At 36.7% G+C, this 12,421-nt stretch overlaps 1 protein-coding gene across 1 annotated transcript in view; it reads left to right on the top strand.

Moving 5' to 3' along the window:
- CFAP47 (cilia and flagella associated protein 47) overlaps positions 1-9,074 on the top strand; it is a gene marked incomplete at both ends in the record, with an annotated part of 384,890 nt that extends 375,816 nt beyond the window's left edge. The window contains 2 exons of the mRNA XM_084869970.1: positions 4,004-4,172; positions 8,862-9,074. Of these exons, the coding sequence (XP_084726096.1) occupies positions 4,004-4,172; positions 8,862-9,074 (382 nt within the window). The remainder of the gene's footprint in view (positions 1-4,003; positions 4,173-8,861) is intronic.
- Positions 9,075-12,421: the final 3,347 nt, after the last annotated feature.

Raw genomic sequence — 12,421 nt, 5'->3', positions numbered from 1 at the left:
CCATAGTTTACCTTAGGGTTCACTCTTAATGTTGACCATTCCATGGGTTTGTACAAAAGCATAATGGCACATCCATGATTATATCATACAGAGAATTCTCACTGCCCTAAAAATCCTCTGTGTTCTATCTATTCATCTCTCTTTCTCACCCCTAGCAACCACTAATCTATTTTCTCCGTGGTTTTGCCATTTCCATAATATCATATAATTGGATTCATACAGTATATAGACTTTTCAGAGTTGATTCTTTTACTTAGTAATATGCATTTAAGATTTATCCATGTCTTGATAGCTCATTTCTTTTTAGCATTAAATAATATCCCACTGTCTGATGTACCACAGTTTATCCATTCACCCACTGAAGAATGTCTTGGTTCCTTCCAAGTCTTTGGCAATTATGAAAAAAAAAAAGCTGATATAAGAATCTGGGTGCAGGTTTTAGTATGGATATAAAGTTTTCAACTCTGTTGGGTAAATACCAAATAGCACAATTGCTGGATTCTATGGTAAGAGTGTTTTTAGTTCTGTAAGATATCTCCAAATTGTGTTGTAAAGTGGTTGTACCATTTTGCACTCCTACCATTAATGAATGAATGTTCCTGTTACTCCATTTCCTCATAAGCATTTGATGGTGCCAATGTACTAAATTTTGGACACTCTAATGGAAGTACAGTGGTATCTCATTGTAGTTTTGGTTTACTTTTCCCTGATGGTATATGATGGGGTGTATCTTTTCAAATGCTTATTTGCTGTCTGCATATCTTCTTTACTAAGGTATATGATAAGGTCCTTGCCCCATTTTTAAAATGGGCTGTTTATTTTCTCATTGTTGAGTTTTAAGAGTTCTTTGTATATTTTTTATAACAGTCTTTCATCAAATGTATCTTTTGTAAATATGTTTACCTTTGATATTATCTCTCATAGAGTAAAACTTTTCAATTTTAATTAAGTTCAGCTTATTATTTCTTTCATGAATCGTTTCTTTGCTGTTGTATTTACTGAGGCATCACTATACCCAAGGTCATCTTGATTTTCTCTTATGATAACTTCCAGGAGTTTTATAGTTTTGTGTTTTACATTTAGGTTTACTATACATTTTGACTTAGTTTTTGAGAAGAGTGTAAGGTCTGTGTCTGTTTTTGAGTAGAGTATACGGTATGTTTTTGCATTAATGTTCCAGCACCATTTGTTTAAGAGACTATTTTTGCTCCATTGTATGGCATTTGCTCCTTTGTCAAAGATCAGTTAACTATATTTATGACTATATCTGGAGTCTATTAAGCTCTATAACCTATTTATCTATTCTTTCACCAATGCCACACTGTCTTAATTACTATAACTTTATAGTAAGTCCTAAAGTCAAGGAGTGTCAGTCCTCCAACTTTGCTCTCCTTCAATATTGAGCTGGCTATTGAGTCTCTCACCTCTTCCTGTGAACTTTAGAATCCATTTGTTGATAGCCATAATATAACTGACTGGGATTTTGATTGGAATAAAATAGAATCTATAGGTCAATTGGGAAGACTGATATATTGATGAGTGGGTAGTGATGGATTTCATGTTATTGGGTCACAGTGAACACATCCCCCTCTGGTGCTATATAAGATGTGAGGAGTAGAATAGGTGAAGGTAGCACTTAACTTAATGGTTTTCTTCATTTTCAAAACAAATTACTTCCATGCCTGTGTTTCATGATGGCTCATGCTGGTTCCTGTGTGTATCATAATAATTAACTTCTCAAAGGTACTTGGCATGCCTGGATGCATTCTATGTACTTAGTTCAAAATGAATAATGGACAGTTAAATGTATGTTTAGAGCTCTCATATTGGATAGGAATGGGTTAGCCATCTTTAAAAAAAATTTTTTTTAAATATATATATATATATATATATATATATATATATATAATTGATTTTAGAGAGAGAAGGGAGAGAGTTAGAGAGATAGAAACATCTATGAGAGATACACATTAATTGGCTGCCTCCTGCACATTCCCTACTGGGGATCAAGCCTACAACCTGGGCATGTGCCTTGACCTGGAATCAAACCGATGATCTCTTGGTTCATTGGTCGACACTCAACCACTGAGCCAAACTGGCTGGGCACACTTAGCTGTCTTGAATCCATTGTAGTCTTATTTACAACTTCCAAAGATATTTCAGTTATTAGATATTTTAGTTAAAATGTAAATTGATTTAATGCATTCAAAAGGATTTTTAGTGTTAGTGAAACAGTTTCATCTGATTTCCTTATTACCAATAATTTTCTCAACCGTTGTATTGGAACAAAACAACATTTGGAATAAGATACCCAAATTATATTTTTCAGTTATAAACAATATTGTAACAAAATTTGCTACTCCTAATTCCATATGTAGTTCCTTTCATTCCAACCCATTTTATACAATATAGTAAAACCAATATCCTTAAAATAATGTTATGAGCATGCATATAACTTTTCTTGTCAAAAGCATTTGATAGTTCTGTGGTTTTTAGCCAAGGTAGCATCTAAATTATATATGCAGTTCATCATGGTCCTAGCCCACTCAGACCTTCAAGATTTCCTCTCTTTGCTGTCTAGAATAGATCTTCTTTTTCAGTCATATGGGGAAAAAGGTAACTATTCTCAGAGCCTGTCTTATCCATTACTCTTTCTCACTTGTCTTCATTTTCTTTTTGCTTTTAAATGCTTTTCTTATCACCTCTCCAACTTTTTGAATTTTACTCATTACTCTTCTCATCACAATAAAATCATAAACTCTTATAATATTGTGTAAATCAATAATCATTGTTTTTATTCTAATTCATCTACCTTATCTTTCCAGCTAATATATATATAGCTTAGACAATATGAAGGTTTTTTTTTTTTTTTTTTTTTTTTTTACTATTTCTTTCTAATATCTCTTCTGTCTTTTGTACTTCCAGTACTGGACTTTGTTCAGAATTGGAATATGTATCAATGCCTAGCACTAATAATAACATGTTTTAAAACAAAAACAATCATGAAGATGACTACATTAATTTGTATTAATCCTTATATAGTACTGTTCTCACTGATTGAATGACTTTATAGGAATTAACTTCATTTAACAGATTTGAAAACTAAGATACAAAAAAGCTAAGTAAATTGCCTGAAATCATGCATCTAGATAGAGCTATAATTTCAATATAGGCTCTCAATATCCAAAGTCCACTTTTTCAAACCATCTGCCATGGTTTTCTGCTGAATGGATGAGTAAGTCCCAACCTGGACCTCCGATGTCTTCTTCGATGTTTCACTGGTGGATCTGTTCTTCTACTTGCATCTTCCCTGTCAGTTTGGATTTAATTTCTCACTTAAAACCTCCCATGCACTTTGCCTCTCTCCTGCTTTGTTCTGCCAAGAAGTTCCTAAACTTCTTTCACAGCTTTCATTGCAAATGTAATAAACTTTGACAGGAAGATGGTCACTTGAATATTAAATGTCACTCAGTTCACTTCAGATCATAGCAACCTATCTTCTGGCCCAAGAATCTTTAATGAACCTGTAAACTACTTTCATCACACTTCACACATGGAAAATGAGAGGAGAGTGAGCAAATATCACATTGAAATAAAAGTAAAAACAATGGCTTTACAATAACTTTTGAGGTGAGACATTTCAAATATTAATTTCTATACAAATAATTGAATTTTCATTTGGGGCATTGAGTTATTCCAATTTGTATAGCAAAATAATTTTATTATTTGTAGACAATAAATATAAGATGTGATTGAAAAAATCTTTAAGATTTCATTTTGTCACTTTGGGAAGAATGAGATTCTTCAGTAATTTTTAAAATACCTCCTTGCTGTTACTCTGTAAGCATTCCAAAAGTTATAAGTATCAGACTCACCACTGCATGGCAGCATTAGTGTTTCACTGCAGTCCATTACAGAAGGATATAAATTCTATTCATCAAGTTCTCACAAGGAAAATGGGGTAATGATCAAATTTAAAGACAATATTTAATTTTTGTTTCAGATATGCTGATGAATTCGTTGCATACTTTCTACCTGACAGTGATCCTGAGTTTTTTGTAAAACCCGAGACTGGAAAAATTCCTCCTTTTGACAGTGATGGGATTACCCTCATAGTTGGTTTTAAACCCCACATGTATGGCAAAAAATATAAAGCAAAATTAGTAATACAGGTGAGTTCCATAAAGGCAATTGTCATGGATGTTTAATGTCCCTTAAAGGCATTAAGTGATCTAGGGAAGAAAGGTTACACCCAATGGTCACAGATAAAGAAGAGCAACACGCCCAGCAGGCATTGCTCAGTGGTAGGGTGTCCACCTATGGACTAGGAGGTCATGGTTTGATTTCCGGTCAGGGCACATGTCCAGGTTGTGGGCTCGATCCCCAGGGTGGGACATGCAGGAGACAGCCAATCAATGATTCTCTCATCATTGATGTTCCTATCTCTCTCTCTCCCTCTCCCTTCCTCTCTGAAATAAATAAAAATATATATTTTTTAAAAAGAGCAACATTATCTTGCAAAAGTCAATATATTTCAACTGCTTTGTCATATTTAAATTTTCTTTTGTCCAGTAAAGAACTTTTAATTATGGACTATAACAAAAAGTTGTCATCACCAGTGGGAAATAAGAAATTATTTTCCTTTCATATAAAGGAAACATGGAAGAGACAAGTGATGACTGCAAATTGATTTGTATAGTAACAATGTTTTCTATAATAGCCTATTCATGAACTCTAGGTGATTTGAGGTAGAGATTTTCAGAATCTTTAATTAAGGCATAAGGTATTGTCAAAATGTTAAAGTCTAAAATGGAGAAAGTTAAATAGAAGGTAAATTTTATTTTGAATTGAGAAAACATATGAAATAGACCATTAATATAAAGTCATCATTTCATTAAGAGTTAACAATGAAATACTATGCAACAATAAAAAAGATATCATTTGCAACAGCATGGAGGGACCTGGAGAGTATTATGCTAAGTGAAATAAGCCAGTCAGAGAAAGGTAAGTATCACATGATCTCACTTATCTGTGAAATTTAATGAACAAAAGAAAGTGATGAAAAAATAGATCCAGAGATGACATGGAAGTATGGAACAGACTGGCAAGAGAAGGGGAAGGAAGATATTAACAAAAATATTTATATGCATAACCCATGGACACAGATAATAGTCCAGTGGGGGGGGGTGAGGTGGAAGGAGTCAATGGGGTGGGAGAAGAACATCTGTAATACTTTCAGTAAAACATTTGGAGTGGGCCAGGATCACACACCTATGACATGAGGCCATAATGTATCAAAAGAGATTTTTATGTCAGGCATCTGGGTGCAGGTGGGCTGAGTCCAACAAAAATGAGTCAGCGGAGACTGAAGAGGGATACAGACTTTTATTAATCCTTGCTGGCTGCAAGCCATTCTGCTGACATAAGGGTTTGGTCCATCCTTGGCTCCTCCCTGTGCCAGATGGCTAGTGTTATCTAGGCTATGCAATGTTCAAGGCTGCAAGCTTTCTGCAAGATATCTGCTAAGCATAAGTTTTCACTGCCCTGTTTTATTCTCTTTAACTTTTTCATTCAGCAATAAAGATAATTTTTAAAAACTTATTATAAACATAATTTTGAAAATTTATCCAGTAAGCAAAACTTCTCCATAAATTTTTACACATATATTTTACTAAGAACATTTAGGCTGAAGATAACTTTCAAATTATTTATGAAAAAAAATACCACTGTATTTCAATAGCACAGGCACAAAGGACATATAGTTATGTTTCATGATACAACTTTTGATACCAAAGTGATAGCTAGACTTCTAAATAAGACACTAATTAAGAAATGCTGTGGGCAGAAAAATGTGTTGTTATGGCTTCAATGAACAGAGAAAAGAATAATGTTGAGTATTGCCTGAGAAAAGTATTTGTATTGGTCATCTTTCTGAGAGTTCTTGTAGCCCAGGTAAATAAAAAATAAAGCTTCTAGAAGTCTTGTTGCACACAGCCCTTTGCTGCATCGATACTTGATTTAAAATGATTAAGTCGGGCCGGGACCGGTTTGGCTCAATGGATAGAGTGTCGGCTTGGGGACTGAAAGGTCCCGGGTTCGATTCCGGTCAAGGGCATGTACCTTGGTTGCGGGCATATCCCCAGTAGGGGTGTGCAAGAGGCAGCTGATCGATGACTCTCTCTCATCGATGTTTCTGACTATCTCTCTCCCTTTCTCTCTGTACAAAAATCAATAAAATATATTTTTTTTAAAAAATGATTAAGTCGGGTATACCTACTTTTCAAGAAGTAAGAGCACACTTTTAATCTAAAGAGATTAAAGGACATCTTTAAAATGAGATGTCCAAACTAAAATTGGTGTTCATTTTTGCCTGGCTGGTGTGGCTCAGTGGTTGAGCATGGACCTATGAACCAGGAGGTCACGGTTTGATTCCCAGTCAGGGCTCATGCCCAGGTTGCAGGCTCAATACCCAGTGTGGGGTGTGGAGGAGGCAGCTGATCAATGCTTCTCTCTCATCATTGATGTTTCTATCTATCCTTCTCTCTCTGGAATCAATAAAAATATATTTTAAATTTTTTTTAATAAAATGGTGTTCATTTTATTAGTGTACAGTGGACATTTCTGAAATTAAATACTTAGACTTTGCCAACAAAATCTGTACCTCATTTTCCTGTGTTGATTTGACAATTTAATCACTGGCAGTGGAACTGAAGGCTTTTTTTTTTTTTTTTTTTTTTTTTTTTGGAGAATAAGTTGGTATATCTCATCAGCTGAGAACTTGACATTTAGTCATAAGGTGATACAGTTTGATAAAGGTTATGTGGGAGAAATTGAAATTGAAACATGTTGGTTCTCTTTTTATTATGGAAAATTCCAAATATGTGTAGAAATAGAATAATTCATATTCATGCACTTATCATAAAGTATGAACATATCAACTCATGGCCAATTCTGCTTTAAGTATATCCCCACCCCCTTCCCAACTTTCCATAGTATTTTGAAGGAAATACCAGACATCCTGTTATCTGAAAATATTTTCTTTTAATCTCTAAAAGGCAAAAATCGTAACCAACTTCAAGCACAGTGGGTCCACCTGAGTGAGCTATATGAAGGAATGTACATTCCTATCTGAAATCTATGCATAAGGATTTTAGAGAGAGAGGAAGAGAAAGAAATACAGGAAGATAAAAACATTGATGTGAGAGACAGAGATTGATTGCCTGCCTCCCATTTGTGCTATGACCAGGAATCAAACCTGCAACCTTCTAGTATATAGGATGATGCTCCATCCAACTGAGCCACCCAGCCAGGGCAGTGTGGATCTCTTGATGTAGCTTATCCATTTGCTCTCATTAAGCCAGTTGCTTGTAAATGTAAAAACTTAGAATCACCAACATGTAGCTTTTGTTTTTCAGATTGAACATCTTATATGAAGTAAACTGTTACTTAACTCAATTGTTATAATGGGTTCTTGGTTTGTTCTGCTTTTGACTCATTGATTCTGAATACATAATTATGAAAACTAGATAGAAGTGCCAATTATTATTAAAACTAGAAGCCCGATGCACGAAGATTCGTGCTAGAACGGTCTTTCTTTCTCTGGCTGCCAGCACCGCCTTTCCACTCTGGCCCAGCCCCGAAGCCACCCCTTTCCCCTCCCACCCTGCCTTCCCATGCTGTTCAGAGGCCCTGAGAGACCAGGGGTGGGGTGACAACAAGCGACCTGCCTGCCCCCTCTCCTGGTCGCTCAGCTCTTGTATATACAAATTAACCTACATCTTTGTTGTGTTGATTTGCATATCACTCCTGATTGGCTGGTGGGTGTAGCAGGGGTATGGTCAATTTACATATTTGTCTATTATTAGGTAAGATAGGGCCATTCCAGGTGTGCAAGCAATGCCTGCACTTAACATTCTGATAGATGTTAATCCCTGATGTTACCACAATACTCACTTGGCCTGGATGTATCCTAACTGAGTTTTCTGAACATATATGGTATACATCTTACTGTGAGGAAGACATCGTAGATGAACATGTAGCATCTGGAAATTCTGAAAGAACAATGGGATTTAAGCATGAGCATAAACATGCAGAAAAAGCTAGCCTGCCTAATTTAATATTGCCATCCTCTGAATAATGCAGAAGAAATGAATGATTTTAAAACGAATCCCTGGCCCTCACTGGTTTGGCTCAAAGGATAGAGCATCAGCCTGCAGACTGAAGGGTCCCAGGTTTGATTCCAGTCAAGGGCACTTACAGAAGGTAGCCAATCAATGATTCTCTCTCATTATTGATGTTTCTATTTCTCTCTCCCTCTTCCTTCCTCTCTGAAATAAATAAAAAGTATATTTAAAATAAAACAAAATGAATCCTTCTATAAATTGTACTGACTTGGATTTAGATTGTGATTGTCATTAATAATTTTATACCATGCTCAGTAATTTCATATTTTACAATTATGTACTTTCATAATCTAAAACAAGAGGCACCACATTTCTTACCAGTCAGTTCTATAGACACACTCAAATTCCCATGTATAGGTTTACCTTGCAAAGTATTGTTTCCATTAGTTATAGTTCTTGCTGGGCAACAAACCAATAGATTGCTTCTGCTTACATCAGATGGACACTTAGTTTGTTCACAGGGCAGAACTCTGTGAGAGCCTTTTTAGTGAATCCATAAAACTAAATGCTTTCCTAAATGTATTTTCCATGTTATTTGCCTTTATCTGTGTTCTTTCAGTTTGTACCTTTCCTATACCTTACATGAAGAACAGAGGTATTAATTTGGTAAACTCTTTCCTATAGATTTCTCAGTTCCTGCATATTTTGTATGACATTTCTTCCTCTCTTTGTTTTCAGACAGCTGATATGTACTATTTGTATGCTGTAAATGGATTGCCCGAAAGGACCAAGTCACCAAAGAATGTCAAAGCCAAAGTTGATGCAACTAACAAGAAGTATGATGACAGGCCAGTTATTCAGCACCATTTTATCAAAGAAAATAGTAACATCATAAGGACAGGGGTGTCCTCTACCATCAAGGGTGCTCCTTTGATGTTGAAGAATAAATAAAGTTTTTCCCCCAAAATATCTCTTGGTCTTAAGTAGAATTGAAAATACTTTCGTGATTGTTATTTCAGTTTTTGACTTTCTGAGGAATAATATTTCAACTATAATGGGCTTTATATATTTTATTTTTTATGTTAAATGTGTTATCTAAATATATTATATCTAATTTCTGTGTTACTGGAGTGGATGCAAATATTGGAATTGGTTCATTTTTTTTAATTGATTTCTAGAGGGAGAAACATCGCTTTGTTGTTCATGCATTCATTAGTTGATTTTTGTGTGCGCTGACTGGGGACTGAACCCACAATGTTGGCGTATTAGGATGATGCTATCACCAACTAAGCTACCCTGACAGGCCTGTAGCTATTTTTAAATTGCATAAACAAGAGGTACATAGAATGTTACAAACCATACTTACCCAGATTTCTCAGTGAGCACAGAAACTCTTTGCTTTCTAAATTATGGTTTTTTTTCCACCTCAAATCCATAATATTCTTCACACGACATCAAATATTTCATTGTAATAGCTCATGATCTCTATTTTATTGTTAATAGTATTGCAGATGTCTCCTATTTCTCCATTTTGGCCCCCCAACACCAATCTCTCCAGGCCTCCCCCATACTACTGTCTGTGTCCATGGGTTATGCATATATGTTATTTGGTTAATCTCTTCCCATTCCTTCTGCCCCCTCCCCACTGAAATCTGTTATTCTATTTCATTCATCCATGCCTTTGGTCCTATTTTGTTCATCAGGGGTTTTTTTGTTCATTAGATTCCACATATAAGTGAGATTATGTGATACTTGTCCTTCTCTGACTGGCTTATTTCACTTAGCATAATACCCTGCAGGTGCCTCCATGCTGTCTCAAAGGGTTTTACAACTGCATACTATTTCATTGTATAAATATGCCACAACTTTTTTTTTATCACTTTTAAAACACAGGAGTACATTTATTGTAAAACTGAAAAATGTGACTTTGATGACAATACTCTTTCTATTACTGGTGTTGCTTAATTTCTTATGTTGCTGTTACTTATGAGTCTTCAAAACATTAAGGGCAAAATTAGCATACAAGATGGAAGGATTCACCATTTCTTATATCTATTATTTGAACTATTATGTGCTATCCAATGGATTTTTAAATTTCAGTTATTGTGTTTTTCAATTTTAACATTTCTATTTGGTTCCTCCTTATATCACTTATTTCTCAGCTACCTTTCTGCTTCTTTGCTGAGACTCTATTGCTTCAGACATGTTCACAATTGCTTAGTGAAGATTTTATTTTATTATTTGTCAAAGATGGCTGCTTTAAAATCTTTGTCAGATCATTTTAACATTTCTGCCCATTTGGTGCTGGCACTTATAGTATTTTTTATTCAAATTAAAATCTTTCTGGTTATTAATATAAAGAAGGAACTTTATTTTGAAACATTTAAGGTATTCTGTTACAAGATCCTGAATCTTATTTAAACCTTCTGTTGTTTAAATACTAGCAAGCCAGCAGTTTCATATACTGCCAAGTGAGGGTAGAAGTCCAGGTTTCTCCCTTAGCCTCCATTGATGCTCATGTTCCCCGCTGGGTTTCTAATGATAGTTCTATGACTGGAGGGCTAGGAAGCCTAGTTCTTATTCCTCACATGGCCTCAGGTGACAGTACAAGGAGGGTGTCCTTATCATGAGTGAGCAGTGGTGACAGTCCTGTCAATCCACCAACCCAGTTGGAAGGGGAAGGACATCTTATTACTACAGGGTGTGAATAAGTTGTTCAGGCCTTTCATGAAGTCTCTCTAGCAGTGTAGGGAACAGACTCTTCTTACTACCTAGCAGAGATTGTATGAAAGCTACTTCAGTGGGCAGTGGAGGAACTTCATTACAGCCTGGCAAGGGTGAGTGTAAAGATGTAGGCTTCCATTTGGCCTTAACTGGTTAGAGTGAGACCACAGTTTTCTCAGTGGTATCTCACTGTAGTAGAGAAGTTAATGTCTCAGCTTACGGCCAGGCTGACCTTTTCCTGGTCCTTTCTTGAGTTCCAAGGTTGTCTTTAATTGGTCTGCCTTCTTTCCATCTTTCATAGTGATATATATATTTTACAATATTTCATAATATTTCACAATCCAGGACTGCTGGCTCCAAACCACTCACCTACCTGCCTGCCTGATTACCCTTAACTGCTTCTGCCTGCCAACCTGATCACCACCTAAACACTCCCCTCCCAACCTGATCGATGCCTAACTGCTCCCTTGCTGGCCCAATGGCCCATAACTGCCCTCCTCTGCTGGCCTGGTCACCCCTAACTACCCTCCCCTGCAGTCTTGGTCACCCCAACTGCCCTACCCTGCTGGCCTGATCTCCCACAACTGCCCTCCCCTGCTGGCTATCTTGTGTTGGCCATCTTGTGTCCACATGGGGTGTTCATCTTTGACCACATGGGGCAGCCATCTTGTGTGTTGGAGTGATGGTAAATTTGCATATTACTCTTTTATTAGATGGTATCTATCTATCTACCTATCTATCTATCTCTATATATATCTATTAGTATACTAGAGGCCTGGTGCATGAAATTTGTGCACTGGAGGAAGGTGTCCCTCAGCCCAGCCTGCACCCTTTGCCAGTCCATGACCCCTCAGGGGATGTCTAACTGCCCAGGGGGATCAAGCTTATGCATGCTGGCAGTCAGACATCCCTCATTCCTTACTGCCCGCATGCTCACTGCTCCTTATTGCTCGGCTTCTGCTCCTTAGTGCTGCTGTGGAGGCTGGAGATGCTCCTACCACCACCCCCGTGCTCACCACCCATGAGCCCAGGTTCTGGCTGAGTGGTGCCCTCTCTGTGGGAATGCACTGACCACCAGGGGGCAGCTCCTGCATTGAGCGCCTGCCCCCTAGTGGTCAGTGCACATTATAGCAACAAGTCATTCCACTGGTCATTCCACCATTTGGCCTACTTGCATATTAGGGTTTTATTATATAGGATAAATATAGTTTTTAATTATACTTATTGGGAGGGAAAGGGATAAATAAAATTACTCCATCTTCCCAGGAGAAGAGGTTCATTTCAGATTTGTTTAATTAACTTAGAGAAAAAAATAACATGGATGGTTTCAGTTTCTTCCAGCATCCTTGTCATCCATTTATTTCAAAAGTCAAAAGGAGCTTGGCTCTATGAATCTCTCTATTCTATGGAAATCTGACTTCAACATGACTAACAGACCCCTTTGGGATTTTCCTACTATCTGCTTCTATCCTCTCAATACCAAGAGAAATTCTAAAACTATAGGGTCTGAAGTTAAGCCCAGTGCAGTCAAGGTGAAGGGCACTGGGCATTAATGGGCTGCAATGCTGGCCTGT

Source organism: Pipistrellus hanaki, assembly GCF_964339955.1.
Source record: "Pipistrellus hanaki genome assembly, chromosome: X".
NCBI classification, from domain to species: Eukaryota; Metazoa; Chordata; class Mammalia; order Chiroptera; family Vespertilionidae; genus Pipistrellus; species Pipistrellus hanaki.
Note: the sequence above shows the minus strand (reverse complement) of the source record. Positions and strands in the feature narration are given on the sequence as shown.